The following is a 15,056-nucleotide window of genomic DNA, read 5'->3' on the forward strand; positions in this document are numbered from 1 at the left end:
AGAAATATAGCCGAGACCTGACCTCGAACGCCACGACTCTTAATAGCTCGTTGAAGCGGTCGTCCCGCAGAGCATTTTATCCAAATTACCGCCGGCTAATTTTACACTCTCCGAGGAATGAAGTCGCTACGCTGTCAGGATTCACAAACGCAAAACTTGCGCAGTTTTTTTTTTGTTTTTTTCTTCAGCCGAGACAATCCATTTCAAGGGTGACGACGACAACGACAATGAAAAAAACGTCTTTGGAATGAGCAACATGACATCTCGAGAGCAAAACTAAGATTGCAGCAATTGAGTCAACATTTGCGTGTTGAAATTCGGGAGCGAATGAGATGACTTCATTGAGACCGATGTGATTCGTATATTTGGCACAATCAAATCTTAACATTTATAACGATAACGAGAACAATTACAACACTTTTTCCTTTTTTTGTCAAGACTTTGTCTTCATAGACGTGTTCATGCCAAAATAAAACAAAAAACAATCAGCCGATTTTTACGGATTTGAAAAGAGCTAACAATGGACGATTAATCGATCCGATTTATAACAATATAATAACTAGACTAACATTTTCAAAGACTGAAGCAAATTTTCCACCCAACCCGCAGCCCTTCCGATTTGAAAATTGGATTCTATCACACTGCCACGTCGACGAGAATCGGATGAATTGCTTCGTTGTAGTCGCTCGGCCAGACGCAAGCGATCACGCCACAAACGAGCGAGCGACAATCATGCATTTTTCAAGACGTCCAAGAAAGAAGAGGTGAAATCAAATCCCCGACAGCATCTCAAAAAGAATAGAAAGGCGATCAGCTTGCGGACGTCTGGCAGCTGGCGACCAAAACGCGGCGCCCGGGCTCGGGGCCGGCGTAATGGCGAGCTTTATTGATTTCCGCGTCCGTCTTCATGCCCGAGGTGACCTTTTGTTGGAGAATAATTGCTCTATTAGCGGCTTTATTCAGGCACCTGCTGGCGAGCGCGCCATTATTGTGTTCCCGGGCCAGTAAAACAGTAGCCGTGTTGTGATATGTGGGCCGGGCCCCGACGGCAGCGCTGATTGGAACCTTCACGAGTTCACCCGGCGAGCGGCGGGACGCCGTCACAAAGAAAATCACTTTCCAGCCAATTCAAGCCGCCGCCGCCGCCGCCGCCGCGTAAAATAACTCAAGTCATTTCTTTGCCGGGTTGGTTTGCTAACACGCTCGATTTGGAGCCGATCGGGTTACTTTTTACCAAGGTCGGCTTTATTATTTTGACCCAGCAGATTGAATGTGGGCAGCCGGAACCGTTTGACACCAGCGCATGCGCGCAGTGGACATGACGCGTCATTTGCGTGATCGATTCTCTTCTTTGGAGTCAAATAGATACAAACGCAACAACTGGAAATAATCCAGCAAGTCAGAAATCCGCGTTTGTAGTCGGACGCGATCCAAATCACGGCAGCGAGTCGAGCCAGATCGATACGGCACTCGGAGCACCATTCCTCCATCTGACTCGTGTTTGTGTTTGCCATCGATTCGTCACAGTCGCTCGTGTCCAGCTAAGCATCGAGCTCATCCCGGGCGTGGGGGGGGCTAAGGTTTCACTTACTTGGCAGATTAGCTCGTCTTTCGATTAGCGCCGACCGGCATTTGATTTGAGGGAGGGGTCAATCGCAGAACGGGTGATAAAAAGACACTCAGGGTCGTCATCGTCGTGCGACCCCCGAGGATCAAACCCCTTCCTCTCATTTTGCTCCGCAAAGATAGAAACGAGCGGCCGTATTTCCTCCGTAGTGTACACGAAAGGACGATGCGGAAGCGGCGCCAGGATGAGCAACAGTGAGATAACAATCTCAAGAGTATAAAGCGCTGCACTGCGGGGACACTAATTGCCGACGCCGGCCAACGGGAGGGAAAATGAAACCCTTCACAAGTGGATTTAGTCACGCCGAGGATTCACACGCGGCGCCGAGCTGGGTGGAGAAATGCCGTCACGGTTTCAAATGAAGGTTTCAAGTCAGGGTTTGAAAGTAAGGTTGCATGCCAAGGTTAAGGTGCGGAGGGACGGCTTCAAGTCAGAATTTCACGCTCTGCCAGCGGTCAACTGTGACAGTCAGCCGGCGAACTTGCACGCTCATTCGCCGGCGCCCACGTCACTCACCACGCTTTAAAGTCACACACGAGCCATAAGTGGACTAACGTAATACCTGCCCTTCATGTGCACGTTATTCAATTTAATAATGAAAAAACTGATTTTTTTTATTTGAAGAATTGATTGATGGAATAATATCTAAAAAATACGAGCCGTCAAAAAGAAAATACAATTAATATTGATCGTTACGGTTTTAAAACCATTTAGGCATCGATTCTTTATCCTCTGCAAAAAGACTGAGGAGTCTTTGTGACTGCCTGATGCGGGTCGCCGTGGACGACGTGCAAGACGGCAGGAGAACAGCACAGCAATCACTACGACAACTCGTTGGTGGCTTTCATCTGCGGCATCGCCATGGTAACAAGGCTGCGGCCAGCAATACAGACGAGATGCAAAGTCGAATTTGGGCTTCGGGAACATGACAGACGACAGTGTGGGGGGGGCGACGTTGTGGCACGCCGCCCACTTTCCCGCCTCCGCCGTCGCATTTAAAAATGCGGTCAATTCCGAGCGGCTTCGTTATTCCTCGCGAGCGCAGCACAATAACAGCGAGGCTTTCGGGCGAGAAATGTCAGCGGGAGCGGCGAGGCGAGGCGAGGCGGCGAGCACCTGAGCGGCTAGGCGTGAAGCCCCCGAATCTGACGCCTCGCCGCTTAGTCGGGGGTGGGGGAGGGGGAGGGGCGCCTGGACGACTCGTAATAACAACAAGACAGAGGACAAAGTCGGCAGTCAACACAAGATCACGCTAATGACAATCCGTGTCCGCAAATAACAGCCGGCGGGCCTCGGCCAATCAGGCGCCGGCGCCGAGCCAGCGGCCAATTAACCCGCTCGCCACTCTCGACTAGCTAATGGCGAGCGGGGTTGCGGGGAAGTCAGCATATGCAACGATTCAATGAGACGATCTCCTTCTGCAGCTGTGGAGCTTTGAGGAAGCGTTACGGTTCCAAGACGGGATTAGCGTTCAACAGGAAGGGTTCAAGACAATTCGGTTCTGAAACAATGTGGAGAATTTGTAAGGAGCGATTTTCAAGCAATTATGAAACAGAGGTCATGCCAAGATTTCAGTCACTGCGTTATTTATCGTCGTCTCTAAATCGCCACCGAACAAACATTTAAGCGCTCACAACCGACGCCAGATGATGATCGGCACGCCACGGGTATTAGCGCCTTATCAGTCAAAGACGGAGCGGAAACGGGAGGCCGATGACCTGTCGGCAAAAAGTGCATCATCTCGGCCGTCGTTCTTATCGGTCTCATTGGCGTGAGGAAATCATCCCGAGAGCGTCAAGTGTGATGGCGGCGGGTCAACCGACACAGCCCCCCCCCCCCCCCCCCCCCCAGTCGCCAGATGCGCTTCTGGATCGACTCACAGGAAATAAAAATGAAACGTGTTGCCATGATGAAAGTCGACAAGGTGATCGTCGCGTCTCGGCTCACGTAATCGAGTTGACCCGAGAACGCGGACGTCGGCTCATTTGCATGCCGGTCGCCGGTCGGTCGGAATGCAAAAAGGATTCCGATGACATTTGTTGCAAAGATTCCAATCAAGTCAAGATGGTGAATTTTGGAAATTTTGAGGTGGATTTCACTTTATCACTGCCAACCCTTTTTAGCATTTTGGCTGAACAAAGCGACCCGAAGAAACGGCAAACGTTCGTCTTGCGTCGGAAAAACAAAATCAAGCATCTCATCGTTGCTTCCAGTGGCTAACGGAGGGTTTTGCTTCCGAATGTGCACTTTGCCCGCTTTGAAAACAGAAGCAAGTGGATAAAGATGCTCTTTTGGCTTGCTTTCATTTTGGGGGTCTGCAGATGCTCTCACGCTCGCTTGAGAGCCTCCTAAGGCCGCTTCGGCGGCCGAGCGTCAAAAGGCAGATTATTGGGCTCGGGTCGGCCGAGGCGTCGCCACGGACGGCCGAGCCTGAGCCCTCCTCATTAAATGCTCGCCGCTGTGATCCGACTTTAAAGGCGCGCTGAGCCTCCAATAGATGTGAGAAGTAGCCGAATACCAACGAGCCGCAAGACTCGACTCGTCTCGCCTCTGCGGGCCGCTCCAGAGGTTATTTGGTAAAAGCTCCTTTAAATGTTGTCAGATCAACAATTGCCCTCACCCCCAACACTGATGTAGAAATATCGATTGCTATCATTTCTCTCTTTGGTACACTAAAATAAATCAATCAATAAAATAATTAAAAAAGGCTCCATGGGCCAATATGAGTCACAGCACGTTTAAGCTCGATGGAATTGTAAATATAAAGAATTCAACAGTTTGTTTGCGGCCATCTCCTTCTGGTGTACTCGCTTTGACCGCCAGAAGGCAGTCAAATCGAAAACACTTCTCATTCTTGGACGACTGTGAGTGACTCCAGAAAAATTGAAGGCACATTTCTTGGAGGATAAAGAATATATGCCCAAGAGTTGCCGCAGCACCGTTAGCCTCTTTGCACGTCATCGGATAAACGACCAAAAATCAAATCTCCGAACGGTAAAGCAGACGTGCCAAGCGAACGGCTCGTCCAGCGTGACAGACAAAATGGTGTCTCCAAATCTGGAAGGAAAGAAAAAGGTGCGGGAATTGGCTTCGGGACGTGCCGCGGCGGCGCCCTGCGAGCGACTGATTAGAGGCCAGCCGGCGCTATCTCGCCCTCGCTCGGCGAGCTCATCGCGTCCACCTTGCGGCCATCCATCAGGACAACGCGACGGGACCTCACGTCGAGGCGGCGGGCGCCTATGTTGGTGCTCGCCAGACGCGTGTCTGGGTCACACGTTGGCTCGACTTGGAGATTTATCACGGACGACAGCTTATCGCAAAGCGCCCACTGCTTATCGACAACGCTTTACGGTCCGTGTAAAAAGTCTACACACCCCTGTTCAAATGCCAGCTTTATGTGACCCTCCCCCACCGATATGGACAAACGATTTTTTTTTTCCAAGAGCTGAAGCAAAAATACACAACTGAGTGGTTGCGTAAGTGTGCACACCCGCTGGAAAACGAGGCTCGTGGCTGCGTTCAGAATGAACCAATCGCGATCAAGCTCAAAAGTGACTCAACAAACGACTGACGACATTTCACGGGCCTAATAAAGTTCAGATGCTCAAATTTTTTTTTAAATTTATTTAATTAAATGTTAAATTCTGATTTGATGTTGTTTGACGCTGCACATATTAATAAAAAACAAAATAAGGGTAAATTTAGATTTTGCTACATAACGCTTGCGACATTTGTGCTGCTGTTCAACTCGACACGTAGAAAAACTTTAGATTTTGTCTTTGCAGAGCTGCTTACTAGTGCAGGAGTTGATTTCATGTTTTTGAGATGCTGACTATTGGTGCTGCCGTCCACTTTTCGTATTCGTGTGCATCGGCTGCTCAAATGTTTGTTTGTTTCATTCTTGACTTGATCCATGGAGAGATTTTTTTTTTCTGCCGACTATTTTTGCTGCGTTGCTGTTCACATCCGCGCATGTGTTTACTCACACTCTGACATCCGCATAAGAGTGGTTAGAACACACACACACACACACACACACATTTGCCTCATATACTGCTGTGTCGTAAATCCATTCTTCAACTGAGTTTTTTATTCTTGCGTGCAGCTTCGCCGCCATAAAAGCGACAATCTTCCCCTATTGCGGCACAATTAAAGCTTATTTTATTTTGGCGTATAACGATGGGAAGAACATTCGCACACGAGCCGTTTTGCCACCGAGGAAAAAGTCACATGATGTCGAGTTGACGACCGTGAAACATCATCAATCATGCGACTGGTTACACACACACAGTGCGTGAGCGCACACACACACACACACGCGCACACGCAGAGAACACATGACAGGGGAGCGAATCCACACATGAAGTTAATTTGACTGCAGCAAGGTGATGCACACTTTCACCCCAAACGGGTTGCGATGGATGTTGCATGCCGGCTGATTTTTGCCTCTACCTGCTCCTGCTGCTGAGCCGCTTTGAGCGCGTTGCTGTCCTTGGCTGTAGTCATATCGATGAAGCGGCGGCGGCAGCGACAAATTTAAAGAAAAAAACCCAAAACAAAACAAAATGAAGATATGCGCCCGTGCGGTGGCAACCGGTGGGTGCCGGCTGAGAAAAAGGAGAAAAAGGAGCTCCACTGATGAGGAAGGTGAGGAAAGGACGCGCTGCTCGGGACTGAGAGGAGGAGGAGGAGGAGAGAGAGCGCGAGGGAGAGGGAGAGGAGTGAGCGAGCGCAGCCGCGCCAACGCATCAATTCAAGACAACGTGCATGCAAATGAAACACCGGGACCTCCATGTTGAATTCATGAGGAATTTGAGCTCATTGAATATTAATTAGCCGCCACTGGAACAGGCTCATTTGCATCGCTAATAGGTTAACTGGAGAATAAACGCACGTTTGGGCATGTCAGCGGGCGATAAAAAGGGTTTTTTTCTCCACGCTTGCGCTTGTCGGCTGCTGGATGTGGGGGGGGGGGAATGACGTTTATCTTTTATTAATTATTAAATAATAAATTACAGTGCTTTATGCAAGTGTGTATATGCATACACACACACACACACACACATCCAACACATTTATGAAACATCCTCTGCTGCACTATCAACTTTTGGCGACATCAAATTGTTTTCCGTGCAGTCCAATGGCCAAAGTCCAGTTGTTGCTGGAAAGTGGCTCGGAATGCTCACACAGCCCAACTGCCAAGTCATCGGGGGGGGGGGGGTCACACTCGTTATGTAAATGAACAGACTCCTGAGAGTCCAGCATTTGCATACAAGCCATTAAAAAAAAAAAGACGGGAAAATGAACTGGACTGTCTCCTGATTGGCCGACGTGATTAATGACATTTACGGCCAACGTGTCGGCGCGTTCCCATCGTGCACCGCGCGGCAATTACTCTCGCTGATTCGTTCGGAGATGCGCTTATTGTTAATTAATACCTTGGTCTGCAGCTTGACTCGGTCTTGGACGGGCGTTGAGGCGCACTTAATTAAAATGGAGAGGCAGCTGAAGGCAATTACCCACAATCCCGAGCGGACGGCTGCCAGCGCATAACTTTTAGCGCCTGAAGTCCTGCTGATGTTCAACCCGAGGACAGATGGAAAAGGCGCACGTTGGAGGGACGCTCACACGTAGAATGTTGACTTTGGGGATTATTTTGCGTTCAATTCTATTGCGGTGAGACAAAGAATTGTGCAACTCGTACGATATTCACACCAGGCCAATAATTTGCATTGCGGATGTTGAGCTTGACTGTCGAGAATCGCGATCGCATTCGACACGACGAAGCAAACGTGTCAGCGAGATTTTAATTTTTTTTTTAATTTCTGGATTATTTCTAGTGGTTCTCTTTCTTTCCACTGCGCAACACGGTAGCACCCTTAATATGGACCAACGGTTCAGCGGGGTGAGCACATTCATCACGACATGCTGGGTGCATGTTTGACATTCTGCGGGATTTTACAGTGCAAGGTGGAGGTTATCGTGAATAATCGGTGAGAGGAGCTGAATCGATTCGGATCGTCCGAAGGTGTGACTGAGGCGACTGTGAATGTTTTTTACCTTGCGGATTATTTCTAATGGCTGTTTGTTGACTCACATCCTGCATGCTGCAGACATTTTTATTTATTTTTTTTATTATTTCAACCATTTGCCACCAAATGAGAAGAAAAACAATGACCGCAACGTCTGAGGAATGAAGTCGCGATGGCGAGAGTCTGACCTCGTATGGATTCATTCGTTCGATGACGAAGACGGCAGCGAGGAGGAAAAAAAAAAAGGTGCAAGCCGACCTCGCTTCTCCCGCCACTCGCCGCGAAACACGCCCACCCTGCCGATGGAGTCGTCCACCCGGCTCGGAGGATGACATGTCACGGCCGAGCGGCGAAGGCCGAACGCTTGCACGGCGAGAAAAGTGCTGGCAGGCGGCGAGAGAAAGCGAGTACGGGGGGGGGGGCACGTTTCAATCTGGCGAGGGGGAGACGCACACACATCCCTCCATCCACCTCATTTTCTCTCTCGCCCATCATCCCTTACTTCGCCTCTTCCATCTCTCTCTCTCTCTCCTCCCCCAATCGTCCTCCTCGCCTCACTCTGGCACTTCCCGTCTCTCCCTCAGTCTCCCCCCTTCAATCGGTCGCTCTCTTCTCCTTCTCCTTCTCTTGCTCTTTCCCATTTTCTGTTCTTCTTCCTCACGCACTCCCCCCCCCCTTTTCCACACTCACTCTGTCACTCTCTCCCCAGTGCCCCTCCCCTCTCGCCCTCTGTCTCGTTCTCCTCCCCCCTCTCTTGCTGCCTCGCCTCACCTATCTCCCTCTCCCTCCCCCAACACATTCTCATTGTCTCGCTGTCCATCTCCCCACTCACCCCCCCCCCCCCTCTCTTTCTCGAAAGCGGCATCCATCACGTTCATCAAACGAGCACGTAGCGGCCGCCCGCGGCGAGGAGGACGAGGGGGCGGCAGCGGGGAGCCCGCCAACCCTTCCCGAAAGTATTTAATCAAAACAAGTTGCAACTTTTTTTGTTTTTGGAAGCACGCCATCAGGCCGCACGCCGTTTGGGGCTTTGATGTTGGAATAAATGGAACATTGACTGATGATGTCGGACTTTTGTGCCTGCGCGACGTCTTGCGGGGGAGTGCAGCCGCCTGGAACAGACGATTATGAATTGACATTATCGCACAAAAGTGAGTCCGCGTCACAATCTTCAAAATATTTGATCACATATTTTCACTTTTTTTTTAACAATATTTTGAAGGGCTTGGAGTTTAGAAAATGCTTTCGAAACAAATTTGCCTGCCTGTCGCGTAGGATTTTTTTTCCCACCTTCTCTCTGCGACGTGCGTGCACTCATGACCAACAATGAGGCGCTCTAAAACGGCCGCAACCGCAGGGGTGAGCCAATTGAAAACAAAAGTTTTCTTGCTTGTCGAAATATGAGCTCACATTTCATCGCAGAGCCCAAATTCTGTGACACGGGCTTCACATTGCATCTCATTTGAGGGTGTCCCTAATGAAGTGGCCGGCGTGTGAACAAGAAATGAGCGCAGTAACAGGATGTACTTTAGCTTTAGGAGACACTTGCATCTGGACTGACGGCTCCTATAATGGAGCTTAGAATTTGTGCTCCCAGTTGCCTCCCGGTGCAAATAAACGTTAACGAGCCTCTCAAGAGGAGAACGAGGCGGCGGCGGCGGCGGCGGCATGATGACAACAGCAAAAAAAAAAAAGGCCTCACACAACCGGCGGCCTTTTGTTCCGCTTTGTGTCAAGATCACATAAGCCGCTTCACTCCAGTTCATTTTGCAACCTCGGTCAGCCTCGCGCCCTCCCTCCTTCGCTCCTTTTGTCGAGAACCAAAAGTGACGAAACCCCCTCGGAGGAATATTGACAGAACACCTGCGCCGCTTTGCGAGCGCACTCAAAAAGGGAGAATCGAAATCGATGCGGGGCGAGTGGCAAATAATCCTCCCCGGGGAGATGACGAGGGGCTGATTCAGCAGCGCTCCTGTCAAGGATTCGCATTCCCAGCGCGGCCTCGCGTGCTTGCCGACACGCTGCTCGGACTGCGGCGCCACTGCACCGACAGCTCCGCTTGGAAATATTCCACATCGGGCCGATGAATGGAAAAAGCATTCGAGATGGCCAAGTAACCGCATCGGGTCTCGTATCGGGCCGAAATGTGACTTTTTCTGAGGTATCGAGTACTCGCGGAGACCGAAGGCAAAACTAAATCTGACATCCTTGTCGCCAGTCATCGGCTTCATCGTGTGGCACTTTGAAATATTGTCATCAAAAAGATGCTCCCGATTTTTGGTCAATGGGTCGAATATCATTTTCGATGCTCCCATTAGCACGTCGATGATGTTTCACATCATATGAGCATCGAGCGAGCAGACCTTCAGGAAGTGATATTTCTTGTTTTGGCGGAGTGTTCCGATGTTTGAAGATTGCTAGTTGACGTCTTTTGCTTTTTAAAGGAAACGGTTTGAAGCAAACCCGCCGTGCTTCTTTCTCAGAAAAGCGGTGCAAGCGAGCACTTTTCATTTGGTCGTCAACACGCTCGCTTATCGACCGTGCGGGTCAGAATCAAGAGCATTTAGAATTCAGGGCGACGCGCACCTTGACGCAATCGACACGTACCAAGTAGAAATAAGCCTCAATTAATTGGTTGCATCGCCGAGAACGAGTTAAGCGGTCGCCGGGAAACTTTGGGGACTTTGCCGAGTGCTGCCTTGGACACGCGCCAAGAAAGAAGCTTTTACATTTTGGTGTGCGACCAGAAAAAAAAAAAGTGCTGATGTTGGATTGGAATTTACATTTTTGTTAAGATGGCAAGATGGTCTGATTTGGAAGCAATTTGGTTCTCAACTTCTCGGTGAATAATGCATGAATGCTAATGGCAGCATCCGTACGAGGCGTATTTAGGAATTTGTTCCAGTGGATGCTGATCCAAATGAAGATAGTTTGGTGTCGCGCCTGCCGCGCTCGTATAAGATGAAGGAAATGTCAGAAAGGCAATTTGGAGTTTGTAATCAGTTCAGCAAAAAAAACGACGTGCAAACAAATCTCGACGACGAGTCATAAAAATGCCACACTTGCTCAATCATCTTAATGGCGTGACTGCGCAGTGTCGAAAAAAAAAAACAATCTGCAAGTCAAGTGACAAAAAAAAAAAAAAGTGAAATGCTTTCATAAAAATTGCCCGCTAAGAAATCATCATCAAATGTCGGCAGGCTGACAACAAACTTCTTTTGCCGTGATTTGAGCCAATTTCTTTCTTGCACAACATCGAGTTGCTGACGTACGTGTCAAACGTGCGCGTTTGCGGCGGGCTGTAAAACAACATCCCAAATAAACGCGTCGACAAGCGCCGCGGCGTGATGCAACGCGGCGGCCGGAGCTGCAAAATTGCGTCGCAATATGCAAATGAAATGTGCTTGCCGGAGATGTGACATCATTAGCACGCACCGTGGCCCCGCCCACAAGCGCGGGAAGACATTCCAACGGCAACGCGGAAGCCAAGGCGCTCAGGCGCTCGTTGGAACATCCTCGCAGTTCTTCGGTTTCTATGTCAAGAAGGCGCCAAAATTGGAGGAATCTCAAGCTAGCAAATTAGCATGTTGCTAATGCTTCCATTTTGGAGCGTGACCAATGACGTACACGAGAGCAAAGAACAAATTGCTTCTGAATGACAATTTTAGGAACGGGAGGCGTTCATACACACGAATGAGTTCCATTTTGCACGCCGTGGTTCTGTTTCGTTTTGCTGACAGCGCATTTTAAGGGGATGGAAATTCCCCCAAACAAACGGCAGACGTTCTTCCGAGGAAGAAAAAGAGAAAAGCCTCGTTGGCTTATTACAACAAAAGTGCTGGGCTCAGCCTTTTAGAAAGCGGATCCGAATGTTGGAAACACCCCCCAAGGGGCCGCAAGACAATAGCATGCAGACTTTTGGTTTTTTTCACACCACAGTGCGACTGATGTCCGAGCGCGATGGTGCCGCCGCTCCTCATGACCTTAAAAATGTTCGAGAAAAGAGAGAAGAACGACGCGGGGGCGCTCATCTGTACTTCTGAACCGCTTCAGGTGGAGGCGGCGCATCGCACTCGTCGCGTCCGGCGGGAGAGCAAATTTGTCACAGCGGGCCAACATGTCGGCTCATCACAGCGGGACTTTGACTTTTCTTTTTTTCTTCCCCCTGCGAGGAGGAAAATTTAGTGCGGACACGCAGCTTTGTCGGCTCGGTGGTAGCCGGGCGGGCCTTTGGGGTTAGAAGGGAAGCGGAGCGCCGCGTCAGAGGGAGCTCAAACCGACGGGGGACGAATTGAAATGCGCCGTGGAGACGCGTAACACAGATTCAAAGCTGAAAAGCTTTTGGAGAAAAATGAGAAATACAATTTGGAAGTCTTCCGCCTTCTACCAAATTGTTGTTTTTGTTTTTTTCACAAAACTGAAGAACCTGACAGGAACTCTCTCACAAACAGGACTGAGACACTCTCACACTCATTAGTGAAACGCTCTCACATAATCTTCTACGATTCTCACATCAACGACGCCAATGCGACTCTCACACAATTCAACAAGACACTTAAAAAGCTTCTCATGATAAAAAGAAATAATATAAATATATTTGATGAGGATACAAAATCTGAATTTTAGCCAAAGGTTTTTGCATTCTTGCTCAGCAAATAATTTCAAGTGAACTTCTTGACCTTGACAGGCCACAGCAGCCTGATAACATCTGCAGCAAAGCACTGTGGGTAAATGTGCACGTTGGCGCACGTGAACCGCCACCTTTCCGCCACCTTTCCGGCTTGAACGGGTCACGGGCCGCCGCCGCCGCCGAGCTGGCCGGGCCCGTAATTGAGCGCCGTTGTCGGACGTAATTGAACATAACAAGTCGCTCTTGTCTGCGGCCGCCAGGACGGGGGGGGGCGCACTCGAGGGGGGTCGTTAGTGGAGTTGAAAGGCGAAAGCGGCTCAGTCATGAGCCGGTGATGTCGCCCGGGGGAAGGACGCTCGCGAGGAAACAACAGCCGCTGAAGCTCATCGGCCCGCAAATGCCTCGAGGGAAAAACAAAAACACCAAAGCAACAGTTTCATGGTTTTCTTTCTTTTTCTGAACTCAGGAGCTTGGCATGATTCCTTTTTTCAATTTTTCAGAGTATGCATGAGTAGGGCAAAAAAAGTCTGAAGGTTGAAAAGAGAAAAAAGGATGTCATTTTCAAAATGTGGCGGGACGAGTCTCGATCCGGCACGCTCATATTGCTGCCGAGAAGAAAACATCGTCCATGAATAAAACAAACATTTGGTTGACTCCGCCTCCTGCTGGGAGAACGACGGCGTGCAAATGTCAACATGCGGCGTCGGAGTCAGACTGTCAAAGCAGGCGGGAAATGAAACCGAGGCGAGCGCACGGGTGAACGATCACAGCCGGGACCTGCGAGAGCGGCGCACACCTGCTGCGCCGGATGACAAACTTGTGCAACGTGCCAACAAACTTCATCAGAATAATTGTCTCCATCGGATTAGGAACGATCAAGTTTTTTGTGACATGAATAAATGGATGATAAATATTGAATTCCTGCACTTTTTTTTTCATCCCCATCAAGTCTGAGACGTCCCAAAATGGTCGTTGACCCGTCACACGTCCGGAAACTTTGTCTACTTTCCATCGGAAACGGGCGAGGCCGGAGACAAATGCGCCATTAACTCTGCGGCAAAGCAGGCGCGCTCGTTATCGTTGCCATTAAAACATAAATATTTGATCGGAGCATAAAAGGCCTCTCGTTGAAATGCGCGCACACACACAAGCCAGCAGCGCAGCATGCCTCCAACAATTCCAAACATCCCGGACCCGCAGAGTGTTGCTAAAACTCACCCAGCGCCCTTTTGCGGCCCCGCGGAATCGGAATTATTTATTCAAATGATTTATTAACGCCTGACGGGGCGACGCATCTTTTGCGGCTGCTGAAGTGTGCGTTGTGAATACAGAACGAAGCGTGACAGAACCGCAAACCGATACGTCAACAAAGAGTCCAAATTGGGAGTTGCGAGCGTTTGGCATTCGGGCCAGCGGGAATCTTTTCAGCGTCGAGCTGACTGACTTATTAGCGATTCGTTTTATCAGCAGTCGTGAAAATTCATTGCCGTGCCCTGCCCACACAGAATGACAAGGAAAATGTTGCGCAATTTGGCTCGGGCCATCTGTCGCCAGCGCGCGGCTCAAATTGGGGAGCAATCGGACAAATTTGGAGTTGCAAAGTGCAGCTGGCTTTGGGGGCGGAGTTTTCAAACTTTTATCGAAGCACTCCAGGCCATCGGCAAAATGGCCGTTTGGAAGCGAAACGGCAGCCGTTTTGTGACTTTTTGAAAAGCACGCCTACCAAATGTCAGGTTGCCAAGCGCCACTGGCGTCCTCGGCTGAATTTTCACGACAATGCAGCGGCGATTTGAGCCCGCAACGCCGACCGAACGGCTCGTCAACGTTGGCCAGAATCGGCGATGATGAAATGAAAATGAGCTCGCGTAATATTTCTCGTTATCTCTGAAAAGCCACATTTTTATTTCATTTTTTGGGGGGTTTTCCAGTCAGAACCGCCATCTCGCTCTTCATGTCAATCAAACATCTTGCCGTTTTTCTTTCACTCGGCAGGCTTCGGCACTGACACGGAATATGCTCGACACATTCAAGTCAAATCCCGCACTCGACGCGCTTTCAAAACAAAATGCGCTCGCTCGGCAGGAGACGAGCTCAAGGAAGGAAAGAAAAAAAAAACATTGCCAGTCAAGTGTTTGAGGTCCAGCTAAGCAACAAAAAACAAAAAAACATGCTCGAAAAGACTAACTCGGTGTCCGAGTACGCAAGGTTGCCGCGGAGCAACGAAGGATTCTTCATGTCACAATTAGCAAACATCTGCAATGAAAATCAGTGAAATGACAAAAAAAAAAAAAAAAGGTCTTTCCCTCTTAAGGTCACAAGATGGCGCCAGAGCAACGAAAGGCCTTCAAATAAACGTTTCAAGACAGAAACAAACTTTTTTTTGTTGGTTTTGCTTTGGAACACAGTCGGCAGCGCACCCGTAGACGCATTTTCTTTATCCCCCGCCAAGAAACGCGACCTTTGTGCTGACGTGACGAATTACAAAAAAAACAAGCTTTGATGAAAGATTTTAAGGTGAATTTGCGCGCGTCATTTTCTTGAACAAAGCAACAGAAAATGAATTTGTTTTCCAAAAGCACTCGAAAAAGCTCGTAATGATAAAAAGGCCTTCTTGAACGTCCTCCAACGAGCAGGCGTCAACAACATCTGCGCGCTTGGCAATTTACGCTCATTAAAAACACAAAACGCCATTCGGAAGGCATCTTCACGACGTCTTCTTGTCACCGCGCCGAAATGAGAAGCAAGTTCGAGAGTCAAAGCAAACATT

General features: G+C 49.4%; 1 protein-coding gene across 5 annotated transcripts in view; it reads right to left on the minus strand.

The window, feature by feature from the left end:
* The window catches only part of LOC148318667 (A-type potassium channel modulatory protein DPP6-like), a 75,481-nt gene that overhangs the window by 28,448 nt on the left and 31,977 nt on the right, over nucleotides 1-15,056 (minus strand). The window contains exon 1 of one of the 5 annotated variants that reach the window (XM_088282935.1): nucleotides 6,080-6,320. The exons of the other annotated variants lie outside the window; for them this stretch is intronic. Coding sequence (XP_088139061.1) covers nucleotides 6,080-6,133 — 54 coding nt within the window. The 5' untranslated portion in view covers nucleotides 6,134-6,320. Of the gene's footprint in view, nucleotides 1-6,079; nucleotides 6,321-15,056 lie in introns of those variants that run through there. 5 annotated transcript variants of the gene reach the window in all.

The sequence above is a fragment of the Idiotropiscis lumnitzeri genome, chromosome 19, assembly GCF_059441095.1.
Source record: "Idiotropiscis lumnitzeri isolate Australia: NSW breed Sydney's pygmy pipehorse chromosome 19, RoL_Ilum_1.0, whole genome shotgun sequence".
NCBI lineage: Eukaryota > Metazoa > Chordata > Actinopteri > Syngnathiformes > Syngnathidae > Idiotropiscis > Idiotropiscis lumnitzeri.